Genomic DNA, 26,961 nt, shown 5'->3' with positions numbered 1-26,961 from the left:
TTCTTTGTTAACTGTGTATGCTTGGAAAACTCACTTAATCATTAGGAAACTCAGTTTTCTCATTGGGGGTTAATTGTACTTGTCCCACATAAATGTTACGAGAATTTCTGATAATACATGTGACGTGCAAAGCACAGTAAATGGAAACTGCTGATATCATTATTGTTGCTAATATTTGTCATCATCATTAATAGTGTCCAATACCCATTATTCAAATTTTCAAAATCCAAAAGTTCTGCAAAATAAATTTTTTTCCAAGTTTTCATAAATTGAATTGAGGCAAAACCATACTTAAAATGACATGGGACTATTTATGTCATCTTTATTTTTCCAGTCAGTGTTAATATTGATAAGATTTTACTATGAAATATTAATGTGCTGCCCCTACTTTCCTCCAGGAGTGTTATGTAATTATGGCAAATGGGATATATTACTTTTCTATAATCTGAAAACCTCCAAGGCACAACTGGCCCAAACATTTTATTGTATTTTTTATTTTATTTTATTTTATTTTATTTTATTTTATTTTATTTTATTTTATTTTATTTTATTTTAATTTTACTTTTTATTTTTTGGCCCAAACATTTTAGATAAGAACTATATATATTATTATAGTTTTTCATTTTAGCAACAACTTTATTGAGATATAATTCAGAACCATTAAATTTATTTCTTAAGTGTACAAGTCAGTAGTTTTTTGGATATTCACAGAGTTGTGCAACCATCACCACTATCTAATTTTAAAATGTTTAAATAACCTCAAAAAGAAACCCTGTACCTGTTATCAGTCATGCCCCATCTCTTTTGCTCTCACTTTCAGCCGCCCTATATAACTGTTAATTTGTCTTCTGTCTCTATAGATTTTCTCATTCTGGAAACTTACTATAAGGAGAACAATAGGAATAATGTATTAATTGGACTTTTGTGACTGGCTTCTTTCACTTAGCATAATGTTTTCAAGGTTCACCGTGGGCTAACCATGGAGTTACCATGGGGTAACACGTAGTAATATTTCATTCTTTTTTATGGTAGAATAATATTCCATTGTATGGTTATACTACGTTTTATTTATTCATCATGGATTGTTTCCACTTTTTGACTATACGAATATTGCTGCTATGAACATTCGTGTATAAGTTTTTATATGGACATGACGTGTGTTTTCATTTCCCTTGGGTAAATACGTAGGAGTGGGATTGCTGGATCGTATGGTTACTCTAAGATTTTTTGAGGAACTGCCTAACTGTTTTCCAAGACCGTTTTACTTTCCCACCAGCAATATGTGAAGGTCTAGTTCATATCCTCACCAATACTTCTTAATATCTGTCTAGTGAAGTGGTATCTCATTGTAGCTCTTTTGATTTGAATTTCTCTAGTGACTAATGAAATTTAGCATCTTTTCATGTGCTTATTGGCAATTTGTTTCTATTCTGAAGAAATCTCTATTTAAATCCTTTGCCCTTTTTAAAATTGGATTATTTGCATTTTTACTGTTGAGTCGTAAGAGTTCTTCATTAGTCTGGATATAAGACCCATGTCAGATATATGATTTGCAAATATTTTCTCCCATTCTGTTGGTTGTCTTTTCACTTTCTTGATTATGTACTTTGGAACACAAAAGATTTTATTTATTCTGATGAAGTCCGATGTACCTGTTTTTTGTTGTTGTTGCTTGTATGTTTGGTGTTGTATCTAAGAAACTATTGCCCAACCCATGGTCATGAAGTTTTACTCCTCTGTTTTCTTCTATTTTATTTTTTTCTTCTATTATTTCTTATATTATTATTTTTCTTCTATTTTATTATTTCAGTATTTGCATCTAGGTCTGTGATTCATATGAGTTAATTTTGGTGTATAGTATGAAACAGAACTTCAGTTTTATTCTTTTGCAGTACCATTTTTTTTTAAACACTGTGTTTTCAGGGGTGCCTGGGTGGCTCAGTTGGTGAAGTGTCCAACTTTGGCTCAGGTCATGATCTCACAGTTTGTGGGTTGGAGCCCTGCGTCAGGCTTTGTGCTGACAACTCAGAGTCTGGATCCTGATTCAGATTCTGTTTCCCCTCTTTCTCTGTCCCTCCCCCGCTCATGCTCTGTCTCTCTGTCTCTCTGTCTCAAAAATAACATTAACATTTTTTTAAATAAAAATAAAAATAAAAAATAATGTGCTTTCATATTTTCATGTTGACCTGGATTATTATCACTATTTAAAACAGCCTAAACATTGAAAGCTATTTTTAATGATATGATTAGAATTAGTGAAACTTGTGTTCTCAAATACTTGGGGTTAAATTTTGAGTTGGTTTTATTATTATGAGAGAGTGGTTTGGAACCATTTAAACTTGATACTCTTATATATATAAGAGCAATTGTGACATAAAACTAGAGATGAGTTCAGTGCCTGGCACATAACAGATATTCAGTAAATATCTGTTGAACAAAAATGAATAAATCATGTTATTTGTTTTCTTTGTTGCTTTTTAATGGGCATTTAGTTTAGAAAGTAACATCTAATATTTATGGTTTTATTAAATTATTTTTATATTTTTTAAAAATTATTTTTATAGGTCAACTCTGTACAAACTGCAATAACAGAGAACAAATTAAAATTGGTCTCTTTGCACCCATATTCACCTCTAAAATATAGTGAACACATCTCTCACTACTTTTCAGATAATCATCATACAATGAATGAACCATTCTTAAAGTGTGGTCTGTAGAAATAATGTTACTATTTATTACAGTGGAAAGGGGGTCTTTAAATATATTTGAGACACACTGGGTCAAGTAAGTTTAAAAAGATTTTCCTATTACACAACTTCTCAGGACCTTTTTTTTTTTTTTTTTTTTTTTGAAGGTATGCCTTGTGAAAAAGAGGCATAGTATGGAACATTTTTCTGAGTATATTTGACCAGAGAAGCTTAATTCAATTGAATCTATAACAGACTTAGCAAACCAAGAAACACTTCTTGGAAAATGCTACCACAGTGGTTTTATTTTGTGGGCATTAGGGCACTGGAGATCATCTGTTTAATATTTCCATATACTCTACTTTGAATTCCAGTAAGAAAAAGCAACCAAGAACATTGTTATTGGTATCTGGAATTGAATTTGCCAGGAATGCAAGCACGGCTTCTTCAGTAAAGATCTTGCCTTTGGAAACATCTTACCCCTTGGCAGCTCTCCAGAGTTCAGACTTAGCAGCATCAAGGACACAACACAAGGTGTGTTTATTTGATCTAACATTTGGCAAAAGGTGTTTTGACTTGTGGTTTGTTTTCTTTCACTTGTTTTCCTTGTTTTGGTTTGTTTGCTTCTGGCAATGAACTTGAGTTTGGAAGGTAGTCTTTCTTATGGAAGGCAGTATTACAATAGGGGAATGTTTTTACTTATATTTATTTTGTGGTATTTGGGCAAATCCAAGTAAATAAAGCAAGATCCATAGAACTATAAATCTGTATCTGAAATATTTTTTGAATCATTTGTTATCATTAATTATGTATTAGGATTTGTTTCTACATTAAATATTTGATATCTCTTGATGTTTGGTACTCTGTGATACTTTGGTACGTTACTATATTTTGGTAATCATGTAGGGATCATAATCAGTGTCCCTGCATAGTAAGTAATGAACAGATTAAGATCATCATAAAATGTCGTTCAATGCCAATTTTAATCTTTCTTGATTAATTGGTATATCCTCTTTTTGCCTGTTTTGTGGGAAGAGGAAATATGTTATAGAATCAAAGAATGTGGGCCCCCGTTATATCTCCGACCTTATCTTCTGCTGTCCTCCTCCACCTCATCCTCTGCTCAGAACTTTTCAATGACTCTCTATTTCACTCAAGATAAAAGCTAAAGCTCTTAAACTGGCCTATATGTCTCTACAAGAGATGGTTCCTTGTTACTGCTCTAATCTCATCTCTAATGACTCACTTGCTCAGCCATACTGGCTCCTTTGTTGTTTTTTGAACATACCAGGCATGTTCCCATCTCAGGGTTTATACTGTTCTCTCTACTGAATTGCTGTTCCCTAGATATCTTCATAGCCAACTTATTCACTTTCCTTTGGGTCTTTATTAAAAGATCGTCTTCTAAATGAGATCTTACCTGGTCACCATCTAAATATCCCTGCTCTATATTTTCTACTTAGTATTTATCACTATCTAATGAGCTATATATTTTATACTTATTTGTCTTGCTTATTGTCATTGTCCTTCGCAAGAATATTAGTTCCTATGAGGGCAGGTGTTTTTGTTTTCTCTGGGTTTGCTCTATCTGTAGCAACTAGAGTAGTCCTTGGTCCTCGATGAGTGAAATTAATGAAAGAGCGGTTAGTTCAGCAAACATTTTTTAAGCACTTACCATGAGCGAAGCACTATGCTAATTGGTGACAAAACAGAGATGAAATACACAGTTCCTGCCCTCAGAAGTACTGTTGGAAGGGATATAGATGGTTACAGCAGCCATCTCACTACAGTGTTGTGTTATGGTAAGAGTATGAATACGATACTGTCTGCATTTGGAGAAACAGCATTTGAATCAGACTGTGTTTGGCTCATGGAAGGCTTGCTGGAAAAGGTAACCTTTTGTATCAGCCAGAATAGCCTGGGTTATGCTGTAGGAACAAACAAGCCCAATTCACAGTGTCTTAACTCAACAAATGTTTCTTTCTCACACAGACTACACATCCAAAACGTGTTGGTAGGAAAGCTCATGTACTTCCATGACCCAGATGCAGCAGTGGGAAGAGAGTGGCTAATTATGCAGTGACACATTGGTCATAACAAATTTCAAAAGGGGGACTATGAAGTGCAATATTGTCTCTACCCAGAGGGAAAGGAGATTTGGAAGATATGTGAGTAGAATGAATGACTGCTATACCTTTCTACTGTTTTAAAGGAGTATAAGATGTCCAGGTAAAGAAGTATCTGAAAGCATTTTCAGACAAAGGAAGAGCATGGGCAAAGGCAGTAAGCTGTTATGTAGTGTGACAATTTCAAGGAACTGTATGCAATTCAAAGTGTTGGTATTGGATAAAGACAGGTAAAGAGTTTGGAAGGAGAACAGGGGTTAGAATATACCAAACTATGGAATTAGAACTCCATCCTAAAGGACACCGGGAAACACTGAATGATATAATATACTTTAGGGGATTTTCTTGATTAAACTTAATTTATGAAAGATTATGCTGGAAGCAGTGTGGGAGATAGTTTGAGGGAAGCAAGATCAGAGACAACAAGACCAGTAATGATACTAATGCAGTAATACTGGTGAGATGCTTGATGAAGGCAATGATGGAAGAAATGGTAAAAGAGGGGAACAAAAGGTAAAAAGGCAGGAAAAGTATATACATGGGGATGGACTTCAGGGCACCAGGGGAGCCTTGGTACAACACACTTCTTACACTGAGGCTATAGTAGAGGTGATGACCTGACAGTGTTTTTACCTTAGCACGTGTGTGTGGATTTATGTGTATTTGGTGTGTGCATCAATGTGTATGTTGGTGTGTGAGTGAGCTAGAGCAAGCTTGCAAGTGAGTGATTCTTACCTAGTGGTCTGTATTTTCTTTGTGACTTGGGACATAAGCTCATATGCGTAGAATAAAATGAAGGGGGATAGAAGACTTCAGGAGAGCCCTGCAGGTTGTAATGGCTACTGAGTCAGATGGGACATACCATTGACTTGGGGGAGAGAAGTTGCTGGAAGTATTATGCACTTATAACAAATTAGATTATATATTTTACTGTAAAAATTGCTTTGGGAATTTTCCAGTTTCTTTTTCTTTAAATTGTTTAGAGATCAGTAATAATTCAAAAATGTACACTTTAAAAGACATTTATATATGCTGCTTCCATTAAAGGGACTCATGAGATATAATCTAGCTCTAGCCCCCAAATTTTGGTTAACATGATAATACGGACCCAATCACTTCATAACAGAGGGAATAAAAATTTCTAAAACTAATAAGGTAGTTATCCAGTGCTTTTATGGGATCATTCTTTTATGCTAGATTTTCAAATAAAGTACTATAATGTGACAGTGAATTTTAATTTTTGAAAAGAAGTAGAGAAAGTATTAGAATATTTGTGATATTTTTTAAAGAAGTTTTCAGAAGACGTTGTTTGGAATGTACTATAATTTAAAGGATATTCTAAAATCATGTTTCTTGTTTGCCATTGTGTATTAAACCCATGGTTAAAATGTTTGGGATGTTACATTTATTATTGCAAATGAAAGTTTTGAGACCTTGATGGCAGAGCTAGTTTTATCTAATATCAAACTACTGCTCTCAGGAACATACTGAGCTGCTCAATGCATGTTGTGGAGAAAAATGTAAACATTTAGTACAACTCCTGAGGAGAGAATAACAAAGAAGTGATGGAAAAGTTGACCTGAAAAGATTCTTTTCTTAGACTGAAGGGTAATTTAGAACTTTTGACAAAGATTAAAGATAGTTACCAATTTTAAAACTGAGGACTAGTGTTTAAGCTTTTGTTTGTTTGTTTGTTTGTTTGTTTAGAATTCTTCCATTGTAGAAAGTATTTTTGAGTACTCATTATGTGCATATACCATAAGCATGAAATTGGTACTCTCTTAATCCAGAATTTCCAATATTTTCTGACAAAAAGACAGCATATGTAATTTGGCATCTTAAAAGTTGTCCAAAGATACTTTTGTTGGAGCCACTTAGCTGATAATAGAAGATGGTTAGGAGACCAAGTAATGGCACAAAATGTACAGTTTCTATGTAATTAAATTAGTACAGGCATAGTATACTCTTAGACCATTCTTGTACTCTGAGAACCTTAACTATAAGGGAGCTCATTGACTTTTTAAATGAATGTGAGGTCATCAAGTTCAGGTTGTTTTTTGTTTATAAAAACCATTTGGACTGTGAGGTACCTCAACAGCAAGTAACTGATTAAACCAGCATGACATAATGATACTAACATTTCATGAACACTTACTATGTGAGAAGCACCATGTTAAGTACTTTATATATTTAGCTCTTTAATTTACTGCTTACAACAGCCATGTGGGATAGGTATTCTTACTGTGTCCACTTTAAAAATCGTAAATGAGTTTAGCTTGGTAAACAACTAAAAAATGATTGAACCAGAGGGAAATGAGTTAAGGTAGAGAAAAGTTAACACTCATATTCCTATAAGAGATAGAGATTGCATAGTAATATTTTAAAACTCAGAGCATTTTTATGTGTTTACAGTAACTAACAATAAAGTGTGGATGATTTAAGCTAATGTAATAGTGTTTTGAAAAATATTTACTCAAAAACATGTGTTGAGTGCCTGCTGTGTACCACATTCTTCTAATCGTTACAGGTTTTTAGTTATAAAAACAAATATCCCTGCTCTTGTGGTACTATGTTCTAGTGGAGGGAATTCAGAAAATAAACAGTAGGGTAGATTTAATATGAAAAAGTCTTTTTTAATATTTTTAAGTAGTTGATAGATCTAAGGTAAGATAACTTTTCTGTTGCAATACTGATAACCTGATAGTTTGTATCATTTTGTAGTGCCTACGTCAAATCATGGAAAGGATGAAATATTGATTATTTAAAATGATTGTTTATTTTAAATAATTAATTTGAGATTAAATGTTATTGACCATTACTTTGAAGACATATCTTTCCCTCCTCCCTCCTTGCACACTGAGGATGCATCATTCCAAGAAAGCAATTAAATGTCATTTGTCATTTGTAAAAGAACTTTGTTTTGCATAATTGCAGACCTGGGTGGTCCATGGTTAAAATGGAATGAAAGTGAATTAAAAAAAAAAAAAAAAGACTTAAGACATTTTTTCCTATGAAGGACACATTTAAGTGCAGTCTTAGCACCTTAAAATAACTGCAAATGCTCATGATTGAAGATTCAATTTTGCTCTTTTTGTTCAGCTATATCAGTGTGCCTTTATGTGTGTATGAGAAAAAGAGGAAGGCAGAGAATAAATATGAGAAGGAGAATGAATTATGCCAGGGCTCCCTAGGTGCCTTTGTTACAGTAGCTTTTCAGAATCCTTACCACTGTAATTCTAGGAATTGACTAAACATTTACATATATTGTTAAAAGAGAGGATGCCATTTCTCTCAGTCTTGGGTTTCTTCTCCTTTCTCTCCAGCGATCTTAGCGTGGCTATACAGGATATTCCTTTATGTACGTACACGTCTCTAGTAGACCACTCTGAACCGCTCTATTCGGTAGGCCATCTTTCATTAATTCTTTCTTATGAATGCTTTAAGGAGTTAAATAATGGATACGGTTTATGGACTTCATTATTGAAGTAGTAATGATGTGGTACAGTAAAAAATTAAAATGTTCAATCACAAGGTCGTTAACAAAGAATGAAAAATAATTAAGGGCAAAAGAAGAAAAAAAAGGTTTTAAGATAAAATCCAAACTCGTTGAGAGAAGCATTGGAAAGATTTTGCAGAGGATAGAATCTGTATTAAAAGAAGAGTCCAGTTCTGTTAGTAACTAGATTTTTGTGTTGGAAGAGATAACATGAAAGTCTTTGGAACAGGCTGTCAAAAGGTTTTGGAAAAAGTAGAGGTAACAAAAGTAGCAAATGAAGTTTAAAAATGAACAGTAAGGAATGTAATGCATTAAGGAGAGATATGGCCTCATCAGAAATTGTGATTATAGCCAATAATATGAAAAAGTTTGGGAACATTTTTTTTCTTTATTAATTGATTTAGGCATTTTATTCATAGACTAAGAGTTGTTTATGTTCATGAAATCCTATCTTCTGATCTGAGCTAAACAGGGCAAGTTTGAAGGCAGGGGCTCAGAGCTGTCCGTAGCCTTTTTACTACATTCGTTTTTAAATGCCTTATTTGAAAGAGAATGTCCTAGTTTATGATTTTCATATTTTTTCCCTTTTAGAAAGAGGCAGATGGTATGAAAACTGGACTCCCTTATTTAAAGGGAATGTTGATATTTATAACCAAGCTTATCTCCAGCAAGATTTGTTTTTTGCAGCTGTTCCAGGTTGGAAAAAAATATTATATTAAAGCCCTGGCTTGTTTTTCTTTCCATATTTGGGGGGGGGGGGGAATCTTCAGAATGTGAAAAAGTGATGTTTGATTTTAAACATGAATGCAATGTAAACTGTGATTTTTTCCTTCTATATGTGAATTTTCTGTTTGTATGCTGTGATGATATTACTCTTTTTGTTTCACTGATCTATTTCCTAGATACATCACACTTGAAAAATAATTTACTCATCATTTTCATATCATCAAAGTATTCTAGGAAGTAGAGTAGATTTTTATTAAGTTAGTCTATGTTATTGAACAAACCATTGTCTAATTTTCCGTTTTGCTATTTTAGTCATTTTCTTTCTGCCCAGGACATCTTTTTCATTGGGAAATTAAGGTGTGTGTTTTTTTTAAATAGTTATGTTATTTGCCAGCAGATATATTTTTTCTTTTATCTTTTCTAGTTTTTGCTTCCATTTTTAAATATAAATGCTGCTGGACATTTCCATGGACGTATTTTAGGAAGTTTTTAAAGCCAATTTAATAATTAATTTTATTTTATACTCTAAACTTAATACATGGAGCTATCTCTTTGGGCACATGATAACACTAAATGGATATCTATCCTTGTACACACATAAAATCTTTGCACATGTTTGTTCAGCATATGCACCCACACATATACGGTTTTTCAGAGTCTTTTTGTTGTAAATATATTGATTTATTGTGAATAAATGTGATTGATTTATGTAGAGATAACTTACACAACTTCCTTGTCAAATTAAAGCAAGACCCACTATTTATCTTCTTGAATATGAAATTTTTTGCAAGTTATGATTATGTCAGACTTATATATTTTTTCTTTTTAATAATTGAAACTAAAACTTTTATTTAAAAATTTTCATTGCCTCTATAGCATTTACAGTTAAACTATTTTAACATCATGAAGACCAACATATTGCTTAAATCTTTGAAATAAACCATTACTAGTAGCAACCAATTTATTTTCAGAGAGTTTCTGATTCCTGAGTAAGCCCTTTAAACTTCAATCTTCAGTGCACAAAATCATCACTCTCCCTTTTTAATCGCATAGAACATGAGTACCTGTAATTGATTTTATGAATTCAGTTTATTACATATCTTTTATTCTTCCTTTATTCTTTATACAGTTAAAAGTGTTAAGTGAAGGATATGGGAATTCTTTGTTGGTGCATCCTTTCTATTTTTTCATAAGGAATGCTTTTCATGCTAGTATGACAGTTCATTGCACACATGCCATTCTTTCCTTGCATGAGTGTTCCTAAGGTGGCCTTCGTAAAAATTTAAATACAACTCGCAAAATTAAGAAACAAATTGACATGAAACACAGTGAAAGCTGCTAGCATTCTATTGCTTGTGTTCTCACCTTGAACAAAGCAAGTGATTCCATAGAAAGTATGAAACTATACCAATAAATATCACATATGTCACTATGTTTTCTTTGTATTGATGCATGGTCCCAATGTATACCTATATGAATGAGCATTTAAGGACCCTGTGACTGGGGTTGCCTATATTCATTTTCTACTTCTTTTTAACCAGAAGATCCAAAGTACGTGTTTTCCAAATTATTTGAAAAGAATAAAGATGAAAAGATGTTTTTTCAATCAGTACCTTATATATCTGAATGACATGTGAGTTCGGATACAAAGAGCTGGGGCAGAAATAAAATAAACTCCTTTATTATAAGACATGGCTGAAGGAGAAGGTATATTTAATCATATAATTATAGAAGTAATAATGTATAAAAGAATGAAATGAGATATATTTAGAAACTATATTAAAATAATTGCATTTTTTAATTCAGAAAACATTTATGTATTTGCTTTGTGGCCTTTGGTTATGAACATCAGTGAATGTTATTCTGTTTGTTCATGGGGCAAATAGCAAACTGCTGACAATAATCTGTCTCTTTTGGAAATATCCTTCTAGAGTACTTGATTCAGAGGTAAATGTTAACTTACCTGAAGAAGGATTTTATCAACACTGTTGAAAATTGGCCAGTGGGAAAGATACCACTTGTAGAGTACTAATGCCATAGTAGAATAACAACTGATTCTAATATAGAAACCATTAAAATATATGTTAATATTGCGACATTTTAACTTACTAATAAGAATATAGTTTAGGAGAGAATATAACAAAATTTACCATTCTTTTGTCTTTAAAAATAATTACTAGTAGTAACCTGCATAGCTATGTTTAACTGATTAAATAATCTAGATATTAGATGACCTGTTTCCAGGTATGTATTAATTAGTTTTAATTTTTTTTAATGTTTATTTTGAGATACAGAGAGAGAGAGAGAGAGAGAGAGAGAGCGCGCGCATGAGTGGGGGAGGGGCAGAGAGAGAGAGAGGGAGACACAGAATCTGAAGCAGGTTTCAGGCTCTGAGCTGTCAGCACAGAGCCAGATGCGGGGCTCGAACCCACGAACAGCAAGATCATGACGTGAGCTGAAGTCGGACACTTAACTGACTGAGCCATCCAGGTGCCCCTATATATTAATTAGTTTTATATTGCTGCGTTAAAAATTACCATAAACTTCATGGTTTAAAGCAACAACCATTTATTAGGTCCCTATTTTGTAGATCAGAAGTCCAGTGCAGCCTGACAGGGTTCTCTGCTCAGGGTATTGCAAACTTGAAACCAAATGCCAACCAGATGTTCAAGGCTTTGTGAAAGAATCCGCTTCTAAACTTATATAGGTTTTTGGCCGAATTTAGTTTCTTGTGGTTGTAGGACTGAAGTCCTCATTTCCTCCTTAGTTGACTGACCTCCTTCAGGCGACTCATATTTCTTGCCAGGTGGCTTCATCCAGCGGTGGAGAATTTCTCAGGCATCAAATCCTGTTTAACTTGAATCTCTTTGACTTCTTTGACTTTGACCTCTAAACCAAGATTTAAAGTGGTCATATTATTAGACGAGTCCCACTTTGATAATATCCCTATTTTAAAGTCAACTGATACAGATATTAATTAAATCGGTGAAACCTCTTTTGTCATTTAATGTAACATAATCATAAGAGTTATATTTCATCATGCTCACAGATTCCACCCATACACAGACTTTGATTTACTAAGTGCTCCAAGGTCACTTCATTATTTTTGCAGCTAATATCAGGTCTTTCTTGCTGTATCCACTTAACATTTTTGTATTTACATTTGACATACCACTTCCTATGTCTCTGCCACTATTTTCATAGATGTTTCTTATCTGGGCTTAGAACAGGATAGACATAAAGAACCCCCACACTGAGATTTATATTTTTAAAAAGCAGCTTATGAATTTCTAGGCAGAGTTACTCTGCGTCTCCATTGTACATTCAAAACTGTTTTGAGAAAACATGGAGTATCCCAGTTAATTGCAAAAAGCTGTAATATATTTAGGAATTGATGTGACAGAAATTTAGTAATGAATTTTCATATAGGTTCATCAGACAACAGAGTTTGAGGTACAGGTTAAACTTGGGTGCAATACTAGGGGGACGTGAGTAAGTGAAAAATGTTAAAAAAAAAAAAAAAAAAAAGAAAAGAAAAACAATAGATAAGAAAGACAAATGCAAGGTGGTTACTTAAGCTGGCCACAGCCGCATAAGAAAACGTAGACTTTTGTTTATTCAAGTGGTTAATCTCCAGACATGCTGTACAGAACCAATTACAGTTGACCCTTGAACAATGTAGATTTAAACTTTGCATTTAAAATATGTGGATTTCTTTCAATAAATACAGTATAGTATTTTCTCTAGCTTACTTTATTGTAAAAATATATAATACATATAACATGCAAAATATGTGTTACCTGTGTTATTGGCAAAGCTTCCAGTCCACAGTGGACTATTAGTAGTTAAGTTTTGGAGGAATTAAAGGCTATCCATGGATTTTTGACTCTGTGATGGTTTGGCACACCTAACCCCCATGCTGCTCAAAGGCAAACTGTAGCTGAACTGAGGAAGAGAAAGAAATTTCTCTGCCAGCCTCTTCCCATCTTTTGTTTCTCATTGGTCAAAGCTCACCTTTGACAGTATGCTACTGTCCTTGTACTTTTAAGATTGTTGTTGGGGAAACTCTCACACTGTGTGCTCTCAGGCTTCATTGTAATCTTGGAATTGGCGAGGAGCCAGGCTTCCTGTGGGTGTTGGAGTCGGTAGGTATTCCTGTGACTGTGGATGTGGTAGTGGAAGTTGTGCTTTCACCTTCACACCTAGAGGAAACCAAAGTGAGCTGAAGGTAATGGTTGGTGTTGTCCACTGGACAAGTGATTGAGGCTATCGTAGTCAGTGAATCTGGGCAAATGCATAAATTGGGTCTAACAGAGGTAAATTTATAGTGATTGCGTCTGGCCAACTGCTTTAAAGATTCTTTATCATATGTAAATGCACCTAGGCCACAGTTTGAACTCATTAAATGTTTGTGAAGTTTAATTTTTAAGTAATGTGATGGTCTTGGTTCTTAGAACCTCTTCAAAATTTAGATTGTTTTATGGATGGGGAAATAATTCAAGCATAATTAACATGAGGAGCAATAAATATCAGTCCTTTGCATACTTCTGTTAATTGAGTTCTAGAGTTATACTGAGAAGCATTGATCTTGTGGATGTGTTGCTTTTCAAATATGAGTATTGAACCAGATTGGTATTCTTTACTAGTGTAGACAAAAGCTAATTGTCTAAATTTCACACAATTATAGCAGAATTCAGATTAATGCTTACATGGCCTTCTTAGAAAAAGATTTTGTTATTATTTATTTTGTTGTAATTGTTTGCAAGATCAGGGTAGGATAGAACCTAGGTAGGCTAGTTGAACTGTCCAAAGAACCCTAACCAGGATAAAACAGACAGCAAAGCCCATCAAAATTAAATTGCTGAAAACAGTGATAAAAGAAATCTAAAATAGTCAAAGCAGGGGATGCATATGAAGTAAAGAAAAAAAAAATAAATTTGAAGAGTGTTCTTCAATATTGTTCCAACCAGAAGACTAAGGAGTGGCATCTGTTAAGTATTGAAAGAAAATAGAATTCTATACCCAGCAAAAATATTCTTCAAGCATGAAAGACAAAACAAATACTTCTTTATCAAAAAACAAAATAAAACAAAACAGCTGAGACAATTCATTGCCACAAATTTGCACTACAAGAAATGTTAAAGTAAGTTCTTCAGGAAAAAGGAAAATGAAATAATCAATTTATACAATGAATAAAGAGAACTGGAAATAGTAAATATGTCGGTAAATATGAAAAACATTTTTCTCATTTTTAAAAATTTTAAAAATATACTTGATTGCTTAAGGCCAGTATATTGGCTCTGACTTATTTATTATACATGTAGATGTAATGCATGACAATAATAGCCCAAAGGACTGGGGAAGGGGAATGGAAACTTACTGTTGTATGCAATATGTAATGTAGTAGAAGATTATTTGAAGCTAGACAGTGATAAGCAGTTTATGTACATAAAAAATGCAAGAGTTACCACCAGAACTGCAAAACAAAGAAGAATAACTACAGATTAAAAGTGAAGATAGAGTAGAATACTAAAATATGTTCAATTAATCCCAAAGAAGCAGGTAAAGAAGAGCAAGGAAAAGAACAGATGGGACAAATAGAAAATAAATTACATAATAGTGGATATAAACACAAACACAATTCCATTAAACAAAATGATCTTAACACTCCACTTAAAACAAATGTTTTCAGGCTGGGTGAAAAAACAAGACCCAACTATATGCTGTTAACAGATCCAATTAAATATCTCTGTGCAAGAGATCTCAGGTGTATCCATCTTCCTTGTTTCCACCAGATAACCAAAGAATTTGATGTTTTGATGTTTATTATTAAGAAACATGAAATATATATATAACATTTTTATTATGTATATATATTTCCCCTAAATGGTATCAGCTATTTATTTGTATATTTTAAAATGTTACATAAATGTGTTAACACGTGTATCACTGCCCACATATTTTAACTGTATTATATTTCATTGATGAATAAATTGTGGTATATTTACAGGGCTTTGGATTCTTTAAAAAAATTTCTTTTTGCTGTTATTAAAAATGTTGGCAGTGAGTAAGTCTTGTTAGTTTTTTCGTGCACATATAGCATTGTTTCTCTGATTCATATAACTAAGCAGTGGAATTGATGGTTCTGGTATATACATATCTTAAATTTTACTAGATCCTGCCATTGCACTCAGCAAAATACTCATTAATTACTGCTCTTATTTAATTGTAATAATCTGTTCTCTTAAAAAAAGTTCCATAAGTGGTCTTGCATATGTTTTAGAGGTATTCATAGTATTTATAGATATTTAAAAATGTTTGATTGCTATAATAAGTATGATTTTTGTATATGGACTTTATAAATTGTAACTTTGCTGAGCTCTTATAAAGAATCTTGTACAGATTCTAATAATTTGCCTATAGTTTTTCCCTGCCCTTCCCCAGTCACATTATTTGTGAATAATAACTTTTTTTTTTCCTCTCCAGTTCCCATGTCCTGACTCCCCTTATGTCATTATATCATCTGGATTTCTGAGTATAGTGATTATCTTTGTCTTGTTCATGATTTTCACTATTAAGGGCAATCTTTTCTTTACCTGTTTGCTACCCATCAACAGAGTAAGAAAGTTCTTTTCTGTTGATATTTCCTTCTTTCCTCTCTTTCTCCTTTCTTTCCTCCCTCCCTGCTTTCTTTTCTTCTTTCTCTCACTCTTTAAGAATCAATGAGTAATGAATACTTTTTTTTTTTTTTCCCTGTATCTGTTGAGGACTTCCAATTTATTTCACCTTAAATCAGTTAACATGGAGAATATTATTAATGCATTATCTAATATTAAACTATTGTTCCATTTTTGTTATTAGCCAAGCTTTATTGTGGTAAATTTTATTATGATTATGCATACTGGATTTGGTTTCTAATACTATATTTGGGATTTTTATCTCTCTCTTTTTAAGTGAGTTTGGCCTATGATTTCTCATTCTCATAATGTCCTTGCCTTCTTGTCATTATAAGGGTTTATTAGCTTCATTAAATGAGTTGAGAAGTGTTGTACCTTTTTGTTTTTCAAAATAGCTTATCACTTTATGTATCTGATGTAGCTTATTTATATGGATTATCTGTCTCTTGAATGGGTGATAGAACTTACCTGTAAAACTATCCAGTCTTGTTTGTTTTGTTTTTATTTTTAAGGATAGATTTTAATTACTAATTGACTCTGTTAAATTACTTTTGTGCTGTTCAATTTTATGCCTCTTGAACCGGTGTTAGAAAAACTGTTTTCTAAGAAATGTTTTATCTTAATTTTTAAATTTATTGACAAGAAGTTTTTTACAGAATCCTCTTGTTATGTAATAGTAATAGCTGCTGAATGTGTAGCCAGGTTCCCTTATACATTTCTTATACTTTTGTATCTTTTCTCTTGTTCTGTAAGGACAAGAGTTTGCTACCGACAAGAGTTTGCTACATGTTGTTATTTTTCAAAAGATCAGCTTTTGTCTATGTTGATCATTTCATCTCTTTTTTGTCTTTGTTTCCTATTTCATTGTTTATTGCTCTTAGTTTATCCTCCCTTGTAATTGAGGGACTTTACTCCTTTTTTTCTAGTGTTTTCTTTTTAGTTTTTTTTCAGTCTTTTGTCTATTTTAATTTCTTCTAAGTTTTATGGTAGTTGCATTTTTTGTAACTATTCATTGATGTATAATACATAAAGCAATATGCACATAACACAAGAATGTTGGATGTTCAGTTCTCACAAAATGAATGCTCATGTACACAGAAACCTGATAATTTCTAGGTTGAAGTGTTTCAATCTCAGTAATTCATAACCATGATAGAATGTAAAGTCTTTTATTGCTTTTTAACTATTTCAAATCTATATTTTCCATATTTTCACTTGATAGCTTTTCTCTAATTATTTCTTTTCTTTTTTTTTTTTTTTGGTGAAACAATGTGAAACATTTAAAAATGTCAGCTATCAAGCAATACTTTGACATCTTCTTAAGTGAAATGCCTTATAAAAGACATTATACATTTGATAGAATAGGAATTAGGGAATAGGTGATGGGAAATAGAATCTGGTACAAAATAGAATTTATGGTTTTCTCATTTGTGTTTTGGTTCATAGCTGGGATATTTTTTCCTTTATCAATCCATTATTAGAGAAACATAAAAAATATACTTTTGTATTTTTGTACTTTTCTCTATTTTTATTTATTTACTTGTTTCTACATAATACAATTATGCTAGTAAATAACTCAGTGCTTCTCCCTATTAACGTTTTTACACATTATTTTCTCAATTTTTAAACTCAATACTTTTTATCATATTTCTTGGGTAGTATAGTTTGGTGGTTTTAAAAATGAGTAATTTGCATCATTGTTTATAAATATAAGTTTTAATAACACAATATGTTTGAAAACTACCAATCTGAGAAATCCTTATATTAGTAAAATGGTAATGATATAATCACATGGGACTTCAATATAATGAATGCACTTAATGCAACTTCTATGAAATTGGATGTATAGTAGTTATTTTTATACTTTTGACTTATTTACTAATAAAGCTATTTTTAGGTAAGTCATACAGAATTATGAAGCTATTAGAAACAGAATAACCATAAAGAGCATTCTGATGGTTGCCTTGAGATGTCTATTTCCTCTTATATATTCAAATTAAGTTTACCTCAGTGAACATATCTTTCCTTGGTTCTAAAAGATATCTTTAAAGTGTATGTAATATTATTACTGGGCCTCTTTAATTTGTTTGTTTCTGGCATTTGTTCCTACGCATGAAAATAATTATAACCTGATACATATGATCAAGTAAACTACCTTTTTAAATTTCAAGGAAATGTAGGAACCACATTAAGAAGGGAGACAGCATGGCTTTGTCAAAATCATTCATCATTCAATCTTTTATTGAAAAGACTTGGCTCAATTAAAGTTTTATATGTTCCGGTCTGGTATATTAACATTGAGTGTTTCTTGGAAACTATCCATGTACCAAACTAGAATTTTATTTTTCAGTTCACTTTTCCTAAAGTGGTTAGCCAGAGAGAGAGAGAGAGAGAGAGAGAGAAAGATAAGGACAAATCGAGGCTATTTTGGAAGTTTTAAAAACCTTTTTATTACTGAAATATATTTGACATACAATGTTATATTCGTTCTACTTGTACAATGTAGTGATTTGGCAATTCTGTACAACATGTAGTACTCACCATAAATTGGTGCTATTTGTCACCATATATTGTTACTATAATGCTACTGACTATATTCCCTATGCTGTACTTTTTCTCCCCATGAGTTAATTATTTTATAATTAGAAGTTTGTATCTCTCATCTTCTTCACCTATTTTGCCCATGCCCCCACTCCCTTTTTGTTTGCAAGCAACAGTTTGTTCTCTGTATCTGTTTCTTTTTTTTCCGGTTTTTGGTTCATTTGTTTTGTTTTTTTAGATTCCACCTATAAGTTAAATCATATGTTTTGCTCTATCTAGATGGACTTAAGTGACTTGTCACATGATGTTTTTGTTGAATTTGAAAACCTGGTTACTTGAAATATATTATACACACTAAAGTGACTAATAATTAGCATAAGTGATCATTGCCATAATGGTAATTGACACAAAACTAAAAGGCAGCCTATTCAATGGGAGAAGATATTTGCAAATGACATTACCTGATAAAGGGTTAGTATCAAAATACATAAAGAACTGATACCAATCATCACCCCCAAAACACATCAGCCAATGATAAAGTGGGCAGAAGACATGAATAGATATTTCTCCAAAGAAGATATCCAGATGGCCAACAGACACATGAAAAGATGCTCAAATCCCTCATCATCAGGGAAATGCAGATCAAAACTACAATGAGATATCATTTTATAACTGCCAAAATGACTAAAATAAAAAACATAGAGACAAGTGTTGGCAAGGATGTGGAGAAATAGGAACCTTCTTGCACTGTTGGTGAGACTGCAAACTGATATAGCCACTCTGGAAAACAGTGTAGAGGTTTCTCAAAAAGTTAAAAATAGAACTTATCCTATGATCCAGTAATCACACTACTACTGGGTATTTACCCAAAAAATACAAAAACAATAATTCAAAAGGAGACATGCACCCCTATTTTATTGTAGCATTATTTATAATAGCCAAATTATGGAACAGCCCAAGTGTCTATCAACTGATGAATGGATAAAGAACATGTAGTATGTATATACATATACATATATACATGTACATACTATGCAATATTATTCAGCCATAAAAAAGAATGAAATCTTGCATTTTCAACAACATGGATGGAACTACATAGTATAGTGGTAAGTGAAATAAGTCAGTCAGAGAAATAAACAACCTATGTTTTCACTCATATGTGGAATTTAAGAAATAAAACAAGGGAGCAAACGAAAAAAAAAAAAAAAGAGAGAACCCAAGAATCAGACTCTTAATTATAGAGAACAAACGGATGGTTATCACAGGGGAGGTGGGTGAGGGCATGGGTGAAATAGGTGATGGGGATTAAAGAGTACACTTATAATGATAAGCACTGAGTAATGTATAGAATTGTTGAATCACTGTGTTGTATACCTAAACTGATATAACCCTGTATGTTAATTGTACTGGAATTAAAATAAAAAGTTTAGTAAACAAAAAAACATGAAAATCCATAATTTTCAAATCTTAGATTAAATGATGAATCAATATATATACATGTAATTGCATAATATAGATCTTGAATGTTAGCAATTCGATATATGCAATCTATTTCTTTTTTATGTATGAGTACTTATGTATACATAGCATGTAGCTTTTCAAAACATTGAAAACATTTGGTTTTAGTTGTCTGTTTAGAATTCCATTTACCCCTTATCTTCAAAGTACTTTGATTTTATTCCACCAGTTTCTCCTCCTGTATGCAGACATATACTTACGAGAAGTAGACCCCATGGCTGCCTTTAGGGATAGGTCTAGTTTTAAGAGCAGTCTCATTTTTCATGCCACAGAGTGGAAGCACATGTCTGTAAGGCACAAAATCATGTGATCGGCATCTGTGGGTTATTTAATCGATATTAGTGTTACCCTCAATTGGTCTACATCAGCACAGGTTAGTTACTTGGTAGATTTAGTTCAAACGGGCTTTTGCCCATTGTTTCTTAGATGATCTACAAGTTAAAAAATCTTAGGCATTAACTTTTTATTACTGAATATTATACAAAAAATTAAATGTGACAAATTTCATGGATGATAATGCTGAGACGTTTGTCGGTATTGGAGGAGAAAGTTACAAATATAAATGTGGAAAGGGCGAAACTATAGTGAATTGTGTGGCACTTGATTAGAAATTGGAAGCACTGACTTCATGCCAATACATATGTTCGCTAGCTCCGTGCACCAACAAGCTTGGAAACAGCATCACCCCCTTAGCAGTGAACATATCCTGTCCCCTGATCTTGATTTCTAAGAACTATTCCTCACTGAAAGGTAACTGAGCTCATGGCAGAAATGGCAGATTCCAGGGCAGGATCAGCGAAAGTATAAGATGAACCTTGAATATTTTATTGTGCCAGAAAATAGCACGTGTTTAAAAAATGATGGCAATATGTCAAAAAGATATAAGTCACTTAAAGGATCTTCCACTGGCCAAATCCAGGACAATTTGAGCATCAAAATAAACATATGATAGAAATGAATTTTAACCAATTGAATAAAACAGTAATATGAGTCTATACTGCTATAAACACAAAAATGAATAAATAAATGAGAAAAAAAACCACTTTTTTATACCATAGAATACTAGTTAAAGTATAAGGAATGATGAAATTAGAAAATTATCATTTGACAACTGTATAAGTAATTCAGCACAAAACATCAATAAATGCTAAACTAGTAGTTGAAAATTTGAGGATGAACAGGATATTTATACAGTTCAAAGTACCCCCCTAACCAAACACTATTTACAAAGAGGAAAAAACTAAATTCACATTGGAGAAGTCAGTGGATTATTGCCTTAATCAAGTGATGAAAGTTAACACCACCAGTTGAGGAAAACATATAATGAGAGGAAAACAGTATCACTTCTGTGATATTCTTGTAAGTTTTGCCAGAAAATAAATGGGGACAGGACCTGGGTAAAACAAGGCAGTCATTGGGAGAAAAGAGAAGTTCAGATTGGTCATGTCCAGTTAGAATGATGCTGTACGTGTGATTGAAGAATCCAGAGCTAAGGAAATAGGTCCCTGATCCATATATTCACAGGATTGAGGTACCCAAGGAGAGCACGTGAGACAGACTGGGGAAGGGTGCATATGAAGATGGTCAAGAAGAAATTAAGAGAGGAAAGGGAGAATTGGACAGCACTAGCTTGGAAACCAACAGCTTAGTTTCAAGACCAAGTATTCAGTAGTTCTACATGTAGCAGAGAGATTTCATAAATAAGGACAGTTTGTCCCAGAGCACAATCTGATATTGTGGTATTGCCCTATCTGCAAGTATTGTCTAAAATAATAATTTGTTTCGTGAAATGTAAGTATTCCATAAGATGATTTGCCATTCCTTCCTTCTATTGCAACACCTTATGAATGACAAAACTAGTCGAGGTTCAGTGTCTTGTGAATTGTACCTGTGTACTTTATAGTTGGGACAAGAGTATACTGGGGCAAAAGTTGGCCCAGGACAGTCCTGGTTTATACTTGTCTGGTGACAAAGAGTTCCCTTTCACTTTCAAAATGTTCTGGCTTGGATGGTAAAATTATATAGTCATCCTATTCTAGGTCTCTGTTGGCAGAATATTCCTTTCATATATGAAGCTGGGGAGCTGATAAGTATATGTTTTAGCCAGTTCTTCACATCTTTTATTCATTAACCAGATGCTTATTCACTTTCCTTATAATCCTTCTAAATCAGCTTTCCAATAATCCCTGTATTCCACCAAACTTAACATGAAATGGAGGCTTTACAAAATAACATGCAAAATTTGAAAAGTGGGTCAAGTAACATTGGAAACATTACATATTCAAGTCCTCTCTAAGAAACTGACAAGGCACAGGTAGAGACTCAAAAAGCTTTTCAGTAGACTTCCCAAAATTGTTACTATGTGGTCCTAAAACTACCATAGTTGGAGAACTTGGTTCATGTTTGCTTCAATGTAAAATACATATAAACTAAGAAACATTATAACTTTAGCTTTGAATAAGCCAAACTTGGTTTTTGTGATTTTGATAGATTTACAGTGTATCAGAACATTTCATCCATGCTGAGCACAGATATATTATTTGGAAGTTCCCAGTCAAATGTGTTTAAACATTTGGGCTAAATATTAAAAAAAAATGTACTTTTTGCCTGTAAACCTTGTCTTGGGTAACTGATTGAAAGCTCTGAATCATAAGAATTCACTAATATTACTTGAAAACCAAGAAAAGGGAGTTTGTATTGAGAAATTATGGTAAAACATATATATATATATATATATATATATATATATATATATATATATATATTTATCTGTTTACTTAGGAATTACAGAGAGAAGACTAGATGCTGTCTGAGATGTTTGCAACTAAGGCTTATTGTTATCCTTCTTCCTTTGGCCACCAATGTTTGGTACCCACTGGAAAGAATAAAAAATTTTTTATCCATATAATAATTGAGAAAATCTTGGGTTTCATATAATTCTCTAAAAATAACCCAGTTTAAAGGGATTGTAAGTATTGAAAATATCAAATCTCGTGACCTTTAGATCTATAATCCTATTTTCAATTACGTGTTGTCTCGTCAGAAAAAAGTCTGAAAGTGTATTGGTTAGTGGTCAAGGTAGACATGAAAGTGCCTTTTCTCTACCTCAGAATCCCTGAAGCCAAACATATACTTGTTTCTTCTCTTTCCTCTTGACTCATTAAGCTTTTATCGTTAAGTAGTATGAGTTGCCTGCCTTACTGTTTTTTGGGTTTTTTTTTTGTCTTGTTTTGTTTTTGGAGAGAGTGGGGGAAGGGCTGTGTGTGTGTGTGTGTGTGTGTGTGTGTGTGTGTGTGTGTGTGAGAGAGAGAGAGAGAGAGAGAGAGAGAATATCTTAGAGTCCATGCTCAGAGCTCAGAGCCCAGAGCCCAACTTGGGGCTCAGTCTCAAGACTGTGACATCATGACCTGAGCTGAAATCCAGAGTCTGATGCTTAACGGATTGAGACACCCAGGCGCCCCTGCCTACTGGTTTTATACTAAAATTGTAGATGTCTTTGCTTTTCTAATATGGTTGGATGTGTGCCTCCTTGTATCAGCACTTTGTAATAGTAAAAACAGGGTCTGCAGTTTTGCTTATTTGATACCATGTTTATTATAACCTTAGAAACTTTTTGAAAGTACAGTTGACATAAAAAAAACCTTTATTTGAAAGATAGTGTACTTTATGTCACTAATGACTTTTTGTTGACTATTTTTAAAAATTTTTTTAATTTAATTTTTTTATTTTTTAAAATTCACATCCAAATTAGTTATCATATATTGCAACAATGATTTCAGGAGTAGATTCCTTAGTGCCCCTTACCCATTTAGCCCATGTCCCCTCCCACAACCCCTCCAGTAACCCTCAGTTTGTTCTCCATATTTATGAGTCTCTTCTGTTTTGTCCCCCTCCCTGTTTTTATATTATTTTTGTTTCCCTTCCCTTATGTTCATCTGTTTTGTTTCTCAAAGTCCTCATATGAGTGAAGTCATATGATTTTTGTCTTTCTCTGACTGACTAATTTCACTTAGCATAATACCCTCTAGTTCCATCCATGTAGATGCAAATGGCAAGATTTCATTCTTCTTCATTGCCAAGGAATACTACATTGTGTGTATATATATATATATATATATATATATATATATATATATATACACACCACATCTTCTTTATCCATTCATCCATCAATGGACATTTGGGCTCTTTCCATACTTTGGCTATTGTTGATAGTGCTGCTATAAACATGGGGGTGCATGTGTCCCTTCGAAACAGCACACCTGTATCCCGTGGATAAATGCCTAGTAGCGAAACTGCTGGGGCGTAGGGTAATTCTATTTTTAGTTTTTTGAGGAACCTCCATACTGTTTTCTAGAATGGCTGCACCAGCTTGCATTCCCATGTTGACTATTAAAAGTTACCTTATTGGCCAGTCCTTGTTTAACTAACCCATCTCCTTTTACAAATGTAATACAAGAAATTGACTGAAGTGCATTTCCCATTTTGTTGAATTTAAACCCTGTAAATAGTAATGATCATTTTTCTACTTAGGAACATGGTCACTTACTTGATAGAAATTCTCTCCTCTGATTTGAAGTGTTCATTCCTCTAATACTCGTGCAAAATTCAGAACTAAAATAAATAATAATTCCATGGGACCCAGCTACTGTAGCACCCCCTCCCCCAGTGATGAGCATTGTTGATGGTACATACAAGACAGCTTTTTGTCTATTCTGGGCAGTATAAATTTAATGTGTTGTTTTGAAGTATGTCATGTGTCCAGATGCCACAACAATCTGTGCATTAAGAAGACATTAAAATAAAAGTAAGTAAAATATTTGTGGATATTTTTTGATGGAGACCAGGGAATTTGTGATACAATTATGTTTAGATCAACCAATTCAATGAGGTTTCAGGAAAAACAGGAGCATTGTTTTCTTATAGCAATTACAAACATTTTATAATGTGTATTTATAACACTCCCCTACCCTCACCACCTACCCCATGTCTATTTCTCCCTATTACCTCCTTGTATTACCTATTTCTGTTAGTGACATACCATGTCTCTAAGCCAGTATTTTGCCAAGTATGATCCTAAGATTGAAAACTTTGGCAGAAGTTGGTACTTGTTAAAAATGCAGCTTCCTTGGTCCCTCCCCAACAGTACTGACTAGGTATCTCTGAAGAATGAGGCTTGAGACTTTGTATTTTAATCATCACTAAAGTTTAAAAGCACAGTTTTCTTCAGCTTGTCCTCTGCCTTGTACCCCCTTTGTGCTGTTCCCAAATTCTGAAAAGTCAACCCCCAAACGTCTCTTCCTTTCTGCTCGCTGTGTTGCTCTCTTATTAGATTGCCTTTGGAATGTAACTAGATTTTTTTTTAAGCTTATTAATTATCTTCAAACCTTCCAGTCTGTCTAATCATATTAAAAAGTGTCTGATTTGGTTACCTCACTGCACAAAACCCTTTTATGGTTTCTTTTTGAATTTAGAAGTCTGAAGTTTCAGCCGATTTGGATTTGTAAACACTTCCACAGTTTAGTCATACTGCCTTATTCAGCCTCCACCAAAGAGGCTGAGAGATCTCACAGTCCCTGCTGAGGCCTTCCATCGACTTCCAGCAGCATTTCTCAAATGCCAGTCAACAGAATTACCTGTGAGCTCATAAAAAATAAAAGTAGTGATTCTCAAAACATTAATGGCCAAAAAAAAAAAAAAAAAACAAAACAACAAAAAACAAAAAAACCAAGAGCAAAAACAAATAAACACACAAAAAACCTGGAGATTCATGGACCTGAGACTTTGAGATTTTCATTCAGTAAGACTATGATGGGGCTCAGGAATCTGCATTTTAATGAGCATCCCAGACAACTTTGATGTTGGTGATGGATGGACAACATTTTGACAAATGCTGACCTACAGCCTTTGCTTGCTCCTGGTGAGCTGGTATGCCTACTAGACTCTAGAGACCCGAGTCTTTCTTCTGAGATGCTCAATTCCAGCCAGAGGGACTGGGATTTCTTCATTTTACCCAGGCCACAGCTCACTCCTGAGAGGCCTGAGTACTCAATGCAGTTTAGAGATAACCTTCTTCAAGACATTACACATTCCTGTTACCTTTATTTGCTGTCCAAGAGGACACATTGGCCGTTTGTCTCCCCTGAATACTTATGACCGTATTATTCTGAGGCTTATTTTTATTATTTTTAATGGACCAATCTCTCGTTATTCTCTTCCTTCTCTCTGTTATACTTTATATCCTTGAACCCTGTCCATCTTCAAGCACTACATCAATTATTACTTTTACCTCTTGACGTTAATTGAAACCTGATACCATTTCCCCAAAGCCTTCTTAAGTGGAGACTCTTCTTTCTTTAACTCTCCACACACCTGGGGATCAAAAGTCTGGTGGTTATCTTTTTATTTTCTTATTGCCACTTCTAGTTCATTTACTTTTCCACGTATATAAAAATAAACAAGATAAATGAAACAAAAAAACCAACTCCTCTGTAGTTCATTCCCTTTGACTGTAGTACCTACCCTTGACGTCTCTTTATTCCTGTTAACTGTGGCTACCCAGGTCACTCCTCTGTCATCCTGACTTAGGGTCTTTCCACCTTAGCCCAAATCCTTCCACCATCCCGGGTGCCTTCACTATCCACATGTGTAATGTACTATCCTGGCCTCTCATTTCCTTAACTTGTCTGCCATATGGTTTTCCTATTACTTTAGTCAGCCTGGATCATAACCTGCTTCATTTCAGTAATAACACCAATCACCTCATACTCTCTATTAATAAACTTTAGTTCTCTAGTCAAAGAAACTCAAGCTCTTTTATTCTCAAAACTTTGATTATTTGACCTCGTCCAAATCTTTTAAGTCCAAAAATCGGTCCGCTTTCTGCTTAACTCTACATCCCCCTGCTGTCTTCACTTCCTTCTCTAGCTTTAGACACCATGGCACATCACTTTACCCACTTTTTATAGTATCCTAGACTTTTCTGCCCCACTGCCCTTCTGTCATGCCTCTCTGGGAAAACCTAAACTTTGCTTCATCCAGCTGTCTATCCCTTCCCCAAACCAGCAGCGAGCAGCTGAGCACTCAGCAAAAAACATGCTATTTTCAATCACGTAGTTTAATGCGACCAAGGATTCATGGTTACCAAATTAATTCAGTCTCTTAATGTTTCTCATTAATTCTGTTTT

At 33.6% G+C, this 26,961-nt stretch overlaps 1 protein-coding gene across 6 annotated transcripts in view; it reads left to right on the top strand.

The window, feature by feature from the left end:
* The window catches only part of TRIQK (triple QxxK/R motif containing), a 139,433-nt gene that overhangs the window by 9,132 nt on the left and 103,340 nt on the right, over positions 1-26,961 (top strand). For 3 of the 6 annotated variants that reach the window (XR_014136561.1, XM_078441891.1, XM_081792254.1), the window contains exons 1-2: positions 3,108-3,221; positions 4,680-4,855. The exons of 1 other annotated variant lie outside the window; for it this stretch is intronic. Coding sequence is in view for 2 of the 5 variants with exons in the window: in XM_078441891.1 (XP_078298017.1) it covers positions 4,805-4,855 (51 nt within the window). In the remaining 3 variants the exon portion in view is untranslated. Of the gene's footprint in view, positions 1-3,061; positions 3,222-4,679; positions 4,856-26,961 lie in introns of those variants that run through there. 2 more of the 6 variants (XM_078441895.2, XM_078441892.1) reach the window with 2 other exon arrangements.

This window comes from Panthera onca, chromosome F2 (assembly GCF_046562875.1).
Source record: "Panthera onca isolate mPanOnc1 chromosome F2, mPanOnc1 haplotype 2, whole genome shotgun sequence".
Classification (NCBI taxonomy): domain Eukaryota; kingdom Metazoa; phylum Chordata; class Mammalia; order Carnivora; family Felidae; genus Panthera; species Panthera onca.
This window is presented reverse-complemented; position numbering and strand designations above follow the sequence as displayed.